Source organism: Psammomys obesus, unplaced genomic scaffold (genome assembly GCF_907164565.1).
Source record: "Psammomys obesus unplaced genomic scaffold, mPsaObe1.curated_primary_1811, whole genome shotgun sequence".
Lineage (NCBI taxonomy): Eukaryota > Metazoa > Chordata > Mammalia > Rodentia > Muridae > Psammomys > Psammomys obesus.
Genome location: NW_026590435.1, coordinates 424843 through 440662, shown reverse-complemented (window position 1 = coordinate 440662; position 15820 = coordinate 424843). Strand labels below are relative to the sequence as shown.

The following is a 15820-nucleotide window of genomic DNA, read 5'->3' as shown; positions in this document are numbered from 1 at the left end:
CCTCTGACATAATCTGATTGGCCTGCTCTTTGATCACCTCCCCCTGAGGGTGGAGCAGCCTTACCAGGCCATGGTAGAGGACAATGCAGCCAATTTTGATGAGAACTGATAGACTAAGATCAGAAAGGAGAGGAGAACCTCCCCTATCAGTGGACTTGGGGAGTGGCATGCATGCAGAAAGGGGAGGGAGGGTGGGATCGGGAGGGGAGGAGGGAGGGGCTTATGGGGGGATACAAAATGAATAAAGTGTAATTAATAAAAAAATTAAAAAAAAACCCTAAGATGCTTATCCTCCTTATCAATAGACCACAGGAAAAACCTGAGGACTAAAGATAGATTGGAGAGGAAGAGACCCAGAGATTGAGTCCATTATCTAAAAAGAGTCTTTTAGGCAGCCATCAATCCAATCAGCCCTAATTTCAATAGTTTTAGCCACTCTCTGGCCAACTATAGCCACCCAGGCAAGACACAGATCTCCTCATGATGACACTGGGGCAGGAAGATGATAAATGTCTTTGGTCCACTCATATGTCTATAGAAATTTGCTTAAGGTCAACAGTTTTTTTCTTTGAACAAATCTCCTTATAAGCCATATTGCAATGAAACTATACATAGCCCATCCATGGAAAAAGATGAAAACTTAAGAAGACTAGCCTTCTCATAAACCATCTGGTTTGCTTTCATATTTGGCATTATTCCCTGCACAGCTCTAACCAAATTTTCAGGAAAATCAGAAATTTGTTTTCTTTTTCACACCACCCCTCAGGTTCTATACTTCATGGGTCAGGATCATATAGGCCTCACCAGAACCACTTGGTCCTGATTTGCACATCCCATTTCTAATATCTTTGCTTGTAAGAGCTGGTATTGCTGGCTCAACAGAGCTAGAAACAGCATCACTTGTGGTTGGAAAAAGACAATGCCAACTCCTGAGCCAGCAAGTAGACAAAGACCTAAACCACCTCCATTTCTCTATACAGTTAGAGAAACAAATAGACTCCCTGGAAAAAATAGCAGCACAAACCAGCAGAGGATTATATCTATTGTTTCTTAAGAACAGACGTCTCTGTATGACATTGGGGGAAACTTGTTTTTTATGCCAATAATTATGCGGTAGTTTGAGACACTTTAACAAACAAAACAAAGTCTTTTGGGTAGGAAAAATCAAAGGAGACAGGCTAGTAACTGGTTCCAGAATCTCTTTGATTGGTCCCCTTGGTTAACCATCTTGCTCACTGCCTTCACAAGATCAATAGTCCTCCTTTTCCTCTTATTACACATAGGGCCCAGCATTCTTAATAATTTAGTTAAAGTTATTCAGCCAAGAGTTAGCTCAGTTATGCTCATGGTCCTAAGAACAGAATACAATCCCTGAAACAGTTAATCAAGGATCTGGATAATGTACAAGGGTAAGGGGGAATTTAAGAAGGAACCATTTTGAATAAAACTTGCATTTTGAATAGGGATAAAACAAAGTTTAAGTTCCCAAGATCTCCCTGAATGAGGAAAATTCTGGTTGGCAAGTTGAGTTGAGACATGAATTCTGGGCAAGTCACCCCACCACAATTGAGCAAATCAATCAATGAGAACTGTATAAGAATACCACAAAGTAATGTTCCTAGGACAGTCCTCTATCCTTGAATCTTGATTGGTGGCAAATGTAACTGTAACTTGGCAGAGATGATTATAGCCTTTTGTGATTTTTGTGCTTAAAACATCTATTGCATTCTGGCTCAGGTTTGCAGTCCATCTCTCAAGTCTGTTTAGCTCCCACAATGAGTCAGTAGTGGCTTGATTACAATAAACTTTTCTTTTCTGCATTGACTTGGTGTCTGAGTTGTATTGGATCCAAGAGTACCCCATAATATCACAGCAGCAGACAGTAGCTAGGGCATATCTGTTTTCTTCTTTTCTGGAAAAAAATAAATTTCTTGTTTTGCCAAAGTGATCTCTGCAACATTTCTTCAAGATCTCACTGCCATCCACATGCAGCTGAAGTCACTTGCTGCCTTTTCTACTTGTGACAGAAAATATCAGCAAATCTCCAAAGAAGTCAGGGATTTCCTCATTTTTCTCTCATTAGCAGTGAGAGACTTCATTTTCAGAACTCATACTATGGAATGTTTCTCATAATCTGTTCCCTTGACTTACCAACATCTACATTTACCAAGATATCCAAAACATATCTCTAAGTTTTCCACTGACCTCCACAATCATTTTCATCACTTAGGATTTGTCCTGTCTGCAGCAATAGCACACCTGTTTCTGCATCCAATGTATTGCTCCATGTTGAAGGGCTCACTCTTCACCACTAACCCAACCTCACCGATTACCTACTTACATCCTCTTGTTCTTAGAATAAGAAATAGCTTCAGGGGGCTTACATTCATTAAAAATTCATGTTTTAATTAGGTAGTTATATTAATTACCAGTTTAACTATCCATGGTGTGTATCTATATTCAAATATTATTTTTAACATTTATAATTTATAGTTCTTATTTGTCAATGAAGAAATATAGTGCAGAAACCTACATTGTCTTATCTTAGTTCCCATGAAAAAGAGAGTGTTTTCTTGAGTGACCAGGAGTTGGTCTCTTATCTGGATTTTCAAAATCTGGTTGATCCAAAGGAGACCCTTATTTTAGAAAAAATAATGCAAGAAAAAGCTACATGACAGAAAATTCAAGAACATTCTCACACGTAATACTTTTTAAGGTGTGGAGGCTGACGTTTGAGATATGGCAAATAGATTTGGTTGTCTTACCTTGTTTTGGAGGATGTAAATGAGAGATCAATTCTGAAGGACAAAAGGAATGGGAAAAATGTAAGACACCTCTTAAACTGCATACTCAGAATAACTATAAAATACGCATCAGCATTCTGCAATATCACATTAAGTTGGGGTTGCATATTTACCCGGGAAATATTCACATCAAGTTATGAAAATCCAGGAAATTCTGTTTTCTCAGATGTGAGATCTTAGTTTTCCAAATGTCTTCCCTAGAGTACACTGGAGTTGTCTACAATAATCAGTACAGTTCAGATTCTACTCACTTATTGTTTTATCCCTATTGTTCAGCAGCTTTCAACTGAGAAAATAATCTCTGAGATACAATGAGATTTATTGGGGATTAGCAGAACATTGCAGTCGTACTACTGGTGTCATAGTGAATGTTATCCACATGCAAGGAACGTGGGCCAAGGGGAAAAAGTGAAGTCAAAAATAAGGAGGATTTTCAAATAAATTGGGATTGGAATTGTTTTCAGCCATTCATAACCAGGCTGGTGCCAACTCAAAAGTCACCAGACACCTGCTGGAAAAAATATCATTGACAGAGCATGTATATATCCTTTGGGAACAGTTGTGGTTCTGAAATTATTACACTTGTAGGCCAACAGATTAAGCAAGCCCATACAATGAAAATAAATACTGAATTTTCTCTCATATGTGGAACACACACCAAGTCAATGTATATGTATATATTCCCATATGCATGATATTGGTCACATTGGCTCCCTAATTGTGAAACAGTGTGAGATGAATATTTGTGCTTAGCTATCTTATGCAGTCCATAACCCAAGCTAAGGAATTGGTGCCATTTATTCTAAGGGTGTGTCCTTCTATTGCAATTAATCTAATCAAGATAATTTCTCACAAGTGGGCCCAGAGACTAATGCAATTTAGATAATTCATTGCAGATCAGTCCATTGGCTTGTCTTCTGTGTAACTGTAGATCCTGTCAAGATTACAAATATAATTAATATCACCCAGATTATTTATGGCATGAAATAAAAAAGGAGTCTGTTGAGGGGAGGAATAGGGACACAGGAGGCTAGTGATAGAAGAGGATTGATAAAAACAAAGGATGCATGAAAACTCCATAGTAAGTATACAGGGAAAATGATAATTTTCTGAGCTTATGTAGAAAGTGAATAGACATTTTTTCATATTATATAACAAATTTTATAGTTCATAATACTTATATAATAAAATATACATTGTATTTGGATCCTCCATAATTTATGTTATAGTATACAATTTACATTAGAGAAACTAGTAAATGAAAACCATTATTTTGCATGCTAATCACAAAACTAGTCAAAAGAATATAGGGAACCAGACTGGATGTGAACAGAATAATCACCTTGGAGAACTTACTCACACTGTGACATAACAAGACAATGTAAGAGCACTTGAGAATGTCATGTGTGTTTGAAACTTACAGAGACTGCCAGTAAACAGCCACCTAAGAATGCATTAATAAATTACTCTAATGCAAAGAATAGCTGAGCCCAAACACTATTTATTTTAAACCTTGCTTTGCTACCAACAGACATTGCAGAAGTTTCTAAATCAATCCATTAGAGTTCCCCTCTTTCAGGAAAAATTTTGTTGCCTTATGAGTATTGAGACCAATGTTCCATTACAGGTAGAGCCACCTGCTATGTGCTCACTCAACAAGGAAGGGAAGAACAACAGTCAAATCCATGGCTCTTTGCTCTTAATTTGCTAGATTGAAAAGCTATCATAGACAGTTGCTCTCCAGCCTTTCTCAGCCCTCACTTGCTCTGGACTCTCCACCTCCAATCCTCACCCCTTTTTTATTTCACCTCACCTGCATTCAGTCCATACAGACAGACAGCTAGCAACACCCAGTTCACAAGATGGCTCATCACTTCCAGTTGCCTGCAGATGGCACACACAGGAGCAAAGCTTGATTCTGACTTTATATCCTTCCTTTCTGCTCCTCCTACTCTGCTCACACACACTTCCTCCACAGTGAATTCCCTTTGTCCTGAATTGCATAGTGTGATTCAACAAATTAGAAACATCTATTTTAGAGTGTCCCATGGTGTCATTGTGGAAGTGTTGCCTTTTTGGGAGATTTTGGCTTTGTTAACATGACAGCCAATCTGAAAACCTTTCAACTTTGTTATATTTAATCTCCGTTTTTTTTTTCTTTAAGACATGAATAGTAAAGTGATACTTACCTATTCATCTGAAATCATTGACCTTGTGCAATTACAAAACAACTCATCTATATGTATAGAAAACCAGGGGATAGCAACCCAGAAAACAAAATTTATTTTCTTTTCAGTCTTTGGAACCCAAGTAACTCTATAGAGAGTTGCTTTTACATTTAGAACTTAATTTGGGAGAGAAATGGATTCTTTTTAAAGTTAATTAATTTAAATTGCTTCCCATCATGACACAGTCTCAAACCAGAACTATTGCAATCCAACAAACATACATTTCTAGGAATGAAAGGTCCTTTCTTATCCCTTCTATGTGTTTATGGCTGATAGTTAGCACATACTTGAATTATTTATATTTTTCCTGCTTTGTTGAAGAACACTTCTCTATTCCTTTTCACTGTGGTCATAACTTTACCCAAAGACAAAACAGATATGTTCCTGAATATTCATGAAATTATCTAAATTATGACAAATGTAATAATGAGTGAGGAGAACTCTAAACGTTTGCTTTGTGCTACAGGCTAAAGGACATTTTGATCAGAGGCCAGCACACCTGTTCCACTCGAAAGACTGTGACAAACAGCAGAGGGAACCCATTATTCCTTTTTTTCTCATTTGGATAGTTATTATATCCTGGGGCTCTGTTCACTTTTACTAAAGGTAATGTTTTCCCATTTTCTCAGAACCAGGGCTGATATTTTACCAATAGCGCTAGGCAGATTCAAGTAAGCTCGAAGGAAAATTTTACCCAAGGTAAAAAAATCTACAAAATGTCAAGACTGAACTTAAATCCCAAAACTTCTATATTAATACCACATTTCTGGGTCAATGACAATTACCAATGATTCTGATACACACTATTGTATAAGGAGTTGACTTTTATGTGGAACACAAAGATAGATATAGCAGTGCATTTGCATTTTACTCAACTGTTGGGCAGAGTACTTTTTATTTGAAAAGATGGGTCTATAACTTGTTAATTATATTCACATTAATTTAATAGAGATGAATGTCTAAATCATGGATTTATCATTCATTAGTAGGGATTGTACCTAAAAATTTCATCTGTGACAAAGGATGCTTAATATCTGTGTTTCATAGCCACACACTGTAAGAATAGCATGTTCTAAAACTTCTTGAGTATTTTTTTGCTCACATGCACAAAATACATGAATCTTAGTAGAAAGCTAGTTGAGAAGGAACATATCAATAGGGGGAGGGTACCTGAAAATTTACACATAACTAACATGCAGACTGAATAGGTTATATTTAGGAATACATATGTATATATATTCATGTAATAAAAATTAATGAAAAAAAGGTCATGAATTTGAAAAAGGGTAAGGAGGGGTAGTTGTAAGGTTTTAAAGGGAGAAAAGAAAAGGGAGAAATGTTATAATTATATTGTAGTCTCAAAAATTAAAGAAATATAAAATAATAATAGGAGATAATAGAGGATGGAAATAACTACAACACATTGTATCCATATGTAAACTTGTAAAAAGAATAAGAAAATGGACTAGTAGAATGAAGGGGATTTTGCTTTGAATCTGAATTACTTTGAATTCTCTTATAGAAAATGCTTATATTTATAAAAAGGTTTATTACATGAATTCAGTTGTCTAATAAGAAGATAGACAGCTGTTATAATATCTAGCAAGAATCCATTTAATGATTTGAAAAGAGATGTGTAAAAAGTGTATTTACCTAAGCCCATTATAAAAAAGCCCATTTGCCTAAGATAGCCAGGTAGGGCTTCTTGGAAAAAATTTTAAAAATCAACTTTTTTCTTTTTTTATTAAGTTATTTATTTACTTTATATTTTGAATGCAACTTCCTCTCCCTCTTCTCCTCCAAGTCTCTTTCTCTCTGCTCCCCCCCTTCCTTCACCCCTCTCCTCAAACAGCCAGGCATATCAAGTTGCAGCAAGATTAGATACATCTTCTTTGATTGATGCTAGACAAGGCAGCCTAGTTAGGAAAAGAGAATCCAAAGGCAGGCAATGTAGCCAGACACAGCCCCCTGCTCCCACTGTTAGGAGTCCCACATGAAGATTTAGCTGCACAAGTGTTACATATGTGTGGAGGGCCTTACTCTGTCCCATTCATATTCTCTGGCTGGCACTTCAGTCTCTATGAGGCCCTATGGGCCCTGGTTAGTTGATTCTGTAGATTTTCTTCTGGTGTCCTTGGCCCCTCTGGCTCCTTCAATTCTTCCTCCCACACTACCCCAGGATTACTCAAGCTCCACTTAATGTTTGGCTACTGGGTTCTGTATCAGTTTCCATCAGTTGTATGAAGCCTCTCTGATGACATTTATGCCAGACTCCCATCTACAAGTATAGCAGATTATCATTAATAGTGTCAGGGGTGGGCTCCTTCTCATGGCATGGGTCTTGAACTGGGCCCTTTATTGGTCGTCCTTTCCGTCAAATTCTGCTCCATCTTTTACCTCTACACATCTTGTAGGCAAGACAAATTGTGATGAGAACATAAAAGATTGTACAGAAACACCCAGACTAATATAATAGAAAGCTATGTTTTTATGTGAAAGAAAAAGTCTATGTCTATCTTTTCTTTCTTGGAAGATGTCAGTCAGAGGTCAAAATCTATTCAAATCATGTCATAATGCATGCAATTCTGTTATTGTTTATATTATTTAAAATCACTTCACATAAAAATTATTCTATGCTTTAATATTCTTTTCTTTTTTGAGACTAGGTCTCATGCAGGCCAGCTTGTCTCGAACTCATCAAATAACTGAGGACAGCCCTGAATTCTTGATCCTCCTATTCATAACTCGCAAGTGTGGTAATATAAGCATGCACTACTCTTCAGATATTTAACTTTTAAAAAATAAATATGTATTTTAGAATGACCTACTGTAATTTTACATCCTTATTGATATTTTTGTCATTTCAACATAGAACATGCATTTATCAGATTTTATATTTGCAAATCTGTCTTCTCAACCATGTATTATTACTTATTTTGGAACATCTGAGAGATCATTAAAGAGTATGGCTACTTTGAAGTTGGACTAAATGTATTTTGTGCCACAAGATCACCATGCTGGTGAAACTTAACCTACAGGCTCATGTAATTGAAAACTTGGTCCCCAGTTGTTGGCCTTTTTTGGTAAGGCTATGGAATCTTTAGAGGGCATAGTCTTTCTGGAGAAAATACATCACTTGTAACAGGCTTTGAAGTTTTTTTATAGTATGACTCAATTTCCTATTCCTTGTCACTACTTCCTGTGTGCCGATACAATGTGATCTTTGTACATTCTTACTTTCATACTGGCCTCATGTTCCTAATGCCGTGCCTAATGTTTGACTCGATTCTCTTTGGAACTATAAGTTACAATAAACTCCTTTCTCCTCTAAGGTTCTTTCATAGTGTTTTATCATAGCAACAGAAAATAACTAATAGAGTACACAATACTATAGCTTAACTTTTAAAAAGTTATTACTATTTATTACAATAGTCTCATTTATTGATTGTTGCTCTTAGAGCCTGTGCTGTTGGTGTTCTGTTCAGGAAGTTGTCTCCTGGCCAATGAGTTCAAGGCTCTCTTCCCCAGTTTTTCTTCTAACAGGTTTAGTGTGTCTGGTTTTATATTGAGGTCTTTGATCCACTTGGACTTTAGTTTTGTGCACAGTGATAAGTATGGATCTATTTGCATTTTTGTACATGTAGACATCCAGTAAAACCAGCACCTTTTGTTGGAGATGCTATCTGTTTTACACTGTATGGTTTTGGCATTTTTGTTAAAAATCAGGTGTCCATAAGTGTGTGGGCTTATTTCTGGCTCTTCTATCCAATTCCCTTGATCCGCCATTCTGTTTCTATACCAGTATCATGCAGTTTATATTACTGTTGCTCGTGTAGTACAGCTTGAGATCAGGGATGGAGATACTTTCTGATAATCTGTTGTACAGATTCGTTTTGGAGATTCTGACTTTTTTTGTTTTTCCATATTAAGTTGAGAATTTTTTCTTTCAAGATTTGTAAAGAATTGTGTTGGTAATTTGATGGGAATTGCATTGAATCTGCAGATTGCTTTTGGTAAGATAGCCATTTTTACTATATTAATTTTGTCAAGCCATGTGCATGGGAGATCTTTTCATCTACTGATATCTTCTTCTAATTCTTTCTTCAGAGAGCTGAAAAATTTTTCATACAAGACTTTGACTTGCTGGGTTAGGGTCATACCAAGGTACTTTATGTCCTTTGTGACTACTGTGAAGGGTGTTGTTTCCCTAATTTCTTTCTCAGCCCTTTTGTCTTTTGTATACCAGAGGGCTACTGATTTTTTTTTTGAGTTAATTTTGTATCCAGCCACTTTGCTGAAGGTGTTTATCAGCTGTAGGAGTTCTCTGGTTAAATTTTTGGGGTCACTCATGTATACTCTCACATCATCTGCGAATAGTGATGCTTTGACTTCTTTCTTTATATCCCATTCTTTCTTTGTATCCCTTTGATATCTTTTTAGTTGTCTTATTGCCGTAGCTAGGACTTCAAGCAGGCCAATCAGTTCCTGTCAGAGATAGTCCCTGTCCCCATTGATGTTGAAGAGATATGGAGATATGGAGAGAGTGGGCAGCCTTGTCTTGTTCCTGATTTCAGTGGAATTGACATAAACTTCTCTCCATTGAGTTTGATGTTGGTTATAGGCTTGCTGTATATTGTCTTTACTATGTTTAAGTATGTGCCTTGTATCCCTGATCTCTCCACGACTTTAAACATGAATGGGTGTTGGATTTTGTCAAATGCTTTTTTGGCATCTAAAAAGATGATCATGTGGTTTTTGTCCTTCAGTTTGTTTATATGGTGGATCACATTGATGGATTTCCAAATACTGAACCACCCCTGCATGCCTGGGATGAAGCCTACTTGGTCTTTGATGTGTTCTTGGATTTGGTTTGTAAGTCTTTTAGTGAGTATTTTTTAAGATTTATTTATTATTTATACAACATTCTTCCTGCTCACCAGATCTTACTATAGGTGGTTATGAGCCACCATGTGGTTGCTGGGAATTGAAGTCAGGACCCTTGAAAGAACAGCAAGTGTTCTTAACCTCTGAGCCAGCTCTCCAGCCCTTTAGTGAGTATTTTTGCATCAGTGTTCATAAGAAAGATATATCTGAAGTTCTCTATTTTTTTGTTGGGTCTTTGTGTGGTTTAGGTATCAAGGTGACTGTGACTTCATAGAATGAGTTTGGTAATGTTCCTTCTGTTTCTATTTTGTGGAATAATTTGAAGAGAATTGGAGTTATCTCTTCTTTGAAGGTCTGGTAGAATTCTGCACTGAAACCATCTGGTCCTGGCCTTTTTTTGGATGGGAGACTTTTGATGACCGCTTCTATTTCCTTAGGGGATATAAGACTATTTAATTGATTTACCTGGTCTTGATTCAGCTTTGGTAAGTAGAATCAATCAAGAAAATTGTCCATTTCATTTAGATTTTCAAATTTTGTGGCATATATGGCTTTTGTAATAAGACTTAATGATTGATTGGATTTCCTCAGTGTCTGTTTAGCTGGTTTGGATAGTTTCTCTTTGCCTTTTAGTTAGTTTGGCCAAAGGTTTGTTTATCTTGTGATTTTTCTCAAAGAACCAGCTCTTGGTTTCATTGATTTTTTGAATTGTTTTATTTGTTTCTAATTTATTGATTTCTGCTCTGAGTTTGATTATTTCCAGCTGTCTATCCCTCTTGTGTGTGTCTGCTTCTTTTTTTCCTAGGGCTTTCAGTTGAGCCATTATTTTGCTTGTATGAGATGTTTCAAATTTCTCCTTGAAGGTGCTTTGTGCTATGAATTTTCTTCTTAACATTGCTTTCATTGTGTCCCATAAGTTAGGGTATGTTGTACTTTCATTTTCATTGAACTCTAGGAAGTCTTTAATTTCTTTTTTTTATTTCTTCCCTGACCTAGCTGTCATTGAGTAGCGAGTTGTTCAGTTTCCATGTGTGTGTAGGCTTTTTGCTAATTTCTGTTGTTGTTGGTGTCCAACTTTAGTCCATGCTTCTTCAGATAGGATACAAGGAATTATTTCAATCTCCTTGTATCTGTTGAAGCTTGATTTTGTGACCAACTATATGGTCTATTTTTGAGAAGGTTCCATGAAGTGCTGAAAAGGTTATACTCTTTTGATTTGGGCAGGAGGATTTTCTTTTCTGGTCTAACTTATTAGGTGTTCTATAGGCCTCTTGTATGCTTACTGGCCTCTCCTTTAAGTTGGGGAAATTTTCTTTTATGGTTTTGTTGAAAATATTTTCTGGGCCTTGGAGATGGAAATCTTCTTTTTCTTCTATTCCTATTATTCTTAGGTTTTGTCTTTTCATGTTGTCTTCAATCTCTTGGATAATTTGTGTCAGAATTTTTTTAGATTTATTTTTTTCTTTGATGGATACATAGATTTCTTCCATTGTATCTTCCACACCTGAGATTCTTTCTTCCATTTCTTGTAGTCTGTTAGTTATGCTTACCTCTGTAATTCCTGTTTTCTTTCTTTAGTTTTCCCTCTCCATGATTTCTTTGTGTTTTCTTTAATTTTTCCAATTCTATCTTCATATCTTGAACCATTTTGTTGATTTCTTTCACCTGTCTGACTGTATTTTCCTTTTTTTTCCTTCAATTCCTTTACCTGTTTTTTTGAACATTCTTCTGTTTCTTTTATTTCTTTCAGTGATTTAGTAATTTCCTTTCTGAAAGCCACAAACTGTTTGGCTGCATCTTCCTGTACTTCTTTACGGATGGTCATAATTAGATTTTATCTTCCTCTAATTCTTTATGCATTTTATTTGTTTCCTTTATTAACCTCTTCATAAGCATAGATGTAAGGTCATCTTGAATTTCACTTTTGCTAGTGTGTCCAGAGCTACTTGCCCCTGGATACCTGGGTTCTAGGGATGCCACATTGCTTTGCCTTTTGTTGGTTGTGCTTTTATGCTGGCCTCTACCCATCTACCTTTCTCAGGTGTTGTCTGTTAATTTCTGGTGCCTGCTGGAGTCCTAGGGTGGGAGAATCCCCTTGGCAGGATTCTGAAGGAGATCTCCTCAGCTTTTTTAGTACGGTCAACTGAAAGGTGGTGCTTCTCAGGAACTGTCACAGTTCACCTCAGGCATATGGACCTGTATGGTTACTGTGGTATTCAGGAAGGCTCTCCTCTCATCAGGAAAATTCTGGAGATGGCTGTCCTGCTGCTGGGTTTCTTGATCTGAATTTAGTGAGCTGCTGCTGCTGCTGTTAAGCTGTATTTGCTGGGTGCAGCCCTTGTGAAGAACCACAGAGTCCTGTGGTTTTGTCAGTTTAGCTAGAGATAACTGGTCACATCTCAGAGTAGTATCTGAGGGCTGCTCCAATGAGGTCTGAGGTTGGAGTGGTGTACCCCAGTACCCTAGCCATAATCAGTGGCAGGTGAGCACAACACTCGTGTGCAGTAGAAGACCAGAGCTTATAGCCTGTGGGAACCCAGAAACTTTCCTGGAGCTGGGTATCCTGAGGGTTGGAACCTATGTTTTTCCCTAGTCTGTGGTGTTTTGGGGTCTGCAGGTCCATCTGGGATGGTGAGTAGAGCAAGCAGGCACAGGCATGTGGCTCTGCCTTGCCAGTGACTGGGTGCCTGGGCACCTGGGCATTTGCAGGAACCCAGGGACTTTTCCTGAAAACATTTTTTTGGGGGGAGGGATGTCGGCTGAGTGCTGTGAGGTCAGATCTGCTCTTCCCCTCACTGTGGGTTTCCACCTGACAGAGAAACTCAGTTTCTGGTGCTGTGGGGCCCTCAGTTCTGTCTGAATTGGTGGGTCGGGTGTGGAGTCAGGACTCTGTGCTGATGGCTAAGCACCCCACTTTGGGCTGGCACCTGGGTGCCCACTGGACCTGGGTCTTTTTCCAGGGATTGTCTGGGTGACCTAAGGTTGGTCCCGATTGCTTTCTGCACCATGAGGTTTTCTCTCAACTGGAAATCTCAGTCTCTGGCATTGTGGGGCCCACAGCTCAGTCTGGGACAGTGACAGAGCACACCTGCACCATGTGGCTCTGGGCTGGCAAATGAGCACCTGGAGGGACCCGGGAACTGGTCTTCAGTTTAGCTGGGTGACCTGAAGCTTATTGAATTCCACACTGTGGGGTTTCCTCTCACCTGGGAAACAATCTCTGGTGTTTTAGAGCCCAGAGATCTGTCTGCTGGGAACTGTGCAGATACTGCTGTGCTGCTGGTTAGAAAGAGTGTCCTCCTGGTCCTGCCATCTTGGATTCTCCCCCCCATTCTCTTTGTTTTTAATTTATTGCTTTCAGCCCTGAGTTTTATTATCTCCCGCTGTTTACTGCTCTCACGTGTGTCCGCTTCTTCTTTTTCTAGGGCTTTGAGGTGTGCCATTAAGTTGCTTGTATGAGATGTCTCCAGTTTCTTTATGAAGGCACTTAGTGCTATGAACTTTTCTTTTAGCAGTATTTTCATTGTGTTCCATAAGTTTGGGTGTGTTGTGCCTTCACTTTCATTGAATTTTAGGAAGTCTTAAATTATTTTTCATTTCTTTCCTGATCCAGTTGTTATTGAGTAGAGAGTTGTAAAGTTTGTTATTTCTGTTGTTGAAGTCCATGGTGTTCTGATAGGCTACAAGGTATTATTTCAAAATTCTTGTATCTGTTGAGGTTTCCTTTGTGACCTACTAGTTGGTCAATTTTGGAGAAGCTTTTGTGTTTGGGTGAAAAGTTCTGTAGATGTTTGTTAGGTCCATTTGATCCATGATATCTGCTAATGTCACTATTTCTCTGTTTAGTTTCTGTTTTGTTGATCTGTTATTGGTGAGAGTAGGGTGTTGAAGTCTCCACTATTAATGTGTGGGGATTGATGTGTGGTTTACGTTTTATTAATGTTTATTTTACAAATTTGGGGCCCTTGTATTTGGAGCATAGATGTTCAGAATTGAGATGTCTTCTTGGTGGAAGATTTCTTTGATGATGATGAAGCACTCTTCTTCATCTCTTTTGATTAATTTTTATTGAAGGTCCATATTTTATCTATTACAGTGGCTATTCTAGCTTGCCTCTTGGGTTCATATGCTTGGAAAACTCCTTTCTAGACCTTTACTTTCAGGTAATGTCTATCTTTGTGGCTGAGGTGTGTTTTTTTTTATTTTATTTTTCTTTTTAGTTACATTTTGTTAACTCTGTGTCCCAGGTGTATCCCGCTCCCTCAGTCCCTCCCAACCCCACACTCCCTCCCTGGTCTCCTCCCTGCCCCTTTCCAAGTCCACTGATAGGGAAGGACCTTCTCCCTTTCATTTGACCCTGTTTTATCAGGTATCTTCAGGACTGGCTGCAAAGTCCTCCTCTGTGGCCTAACAGGACTGCTCCTCCCCTGGGGGGGAGGTCAAAGAGCCTGCCCTTGAGATCCTGTTAGAAATAGTCCTTGTTCCCCTTACTTTGGAAAACTACCTGGTTACTGAGCTACCACAGGCCACATCTGAGCAGAAGTTCTAGGTTATATCCATAGATGGTCCTTGGTAGAGTGTCAGTCTCAGAAAAGACCCTGTGCCCGGATATATTTGGTCCTTGTGGGGCTCCTATCCTTTCCATATCATACTAACTCCCCTTCTTTCATATGATTCCCTGAACTCTGCCGAGGGTTTGGTTATGAGTCTTAGTGTCTGCTTTGAAACACTGCTAGGGAGAGTCTTTCAGATGCCTTTTGCGGTAGACTCCTGTCATATGGTCAATGCACATCCCATTTGTCTTTCTAAATGAGGATAGATCATCTTCGCCCATGTCCGCTTTCTTGATTATCTTCTTTAGGTGTGTAGATTTCATAATCTTTATCATATCTTGTAGGTCTATATAAGCGAGTATATACCATGTCTGTCTTTCTCCTTCTGGGATACTTCACTCAGAATGATCTTTTCTAGATCCCACCATTTGCCTGCAAATTTCATGATTTCCTCATTTTTGATTGCTGAGTAGCATTGTGTAAAAATACCACAATTTCCGTATCCATTCCTCCGTTGATGGACATCTGGGTTGTTTCCAGGTTCTAGCTATTACAAATAAAGCTGCTACAAACATTGTTGAACAAATGTCCTTGTTGTGTACGTGAGCAAATTTTGGGTATATACCTAGGAGTGGTATAGCTGTGTCTTGAGGTAGCACTACTCCTAATTGTCTGAGAAAGCGCCAGATTGACTTCCAAAGTGGTTGTAACAGTTTACATTCCCACCAACAATGGAGGAGGGTTCCCCTTTCACCACATCCTCTCCAGCATGTGTTGATACTTGAGTTTTTGATCTTGGGCCATTCTGATGCATGTAAGGTGAAATCTCAGGGTCGGTTTGATTTGTATTTCCCTGATGGCTAATGAGGCTGAGCATTTCTTTAAGTGTTTCTCTGCCATTCGATGTTCCTCTATCGAGAATTCTCTGTTTAGCTCTGTTCCCCATTTTTTTAATTGGATTACTTGATTTGTTGCTTTTCTGCTTCTTTAGTTCTTTATATATACTGGCTATTAGCCCTCTGTCAGATAAAGGGTTGGTGAAGATTCTTTCCCAATCTGTAGGCAGGCGTTTTGTTTTGATGATGGTGTCTTTTGCTTTACAGAAGCTTTTCAGTTTCATGAGGTCCCATTTATTGATTGTTTCTCTCTTAGAGCCTGTGCTGTTGGTGTTCTGTTCAGGAAGTTTTCTCCTGTGCCAATGAGTTCTAGGCTGTTCTCCACTTTTTTTCCAACTGATTTAGAGTATCTGGTTTTATGTTGAGGTCCTTGATCCACTTTGACTTTAGTTTTGTGCAGGGTGATAAATATGGATCTATTTTCATTTTTCTGCATGTAGACATCCATTTGGTCC

The 15820-nt window shown here is 38.3% G+C and overlaps 1 protein-coding gene across 2 annotated transcripts in view; it reads right to left on the bottom strand.

Moving 5' to 3' along the window:
* LOC129676858 (binder of sperm protein homolog 2-like) overlaps window positions 1-15820 on the bottom strand; it is a 79639-nt gene that overhangs the window by 6159 nt on the left and 57660 nt on the right. Inside the window, exon 2 of one of the 2 annotated variants that reach the window (XM_055607387.1) lies at window positions 2766-2798. The exons of the other annotated variant lie outside the window; for it this stretch is intronic. Coding sequence (XP_055463362.1) covers window positions 2766-2798 — 33 coding nt within the window. The remainder of the gene's footprint in view (window positions 1-2765; window positions 2799-15820) is intronic. 2 annotated transcript variants of the gene reach the window in all.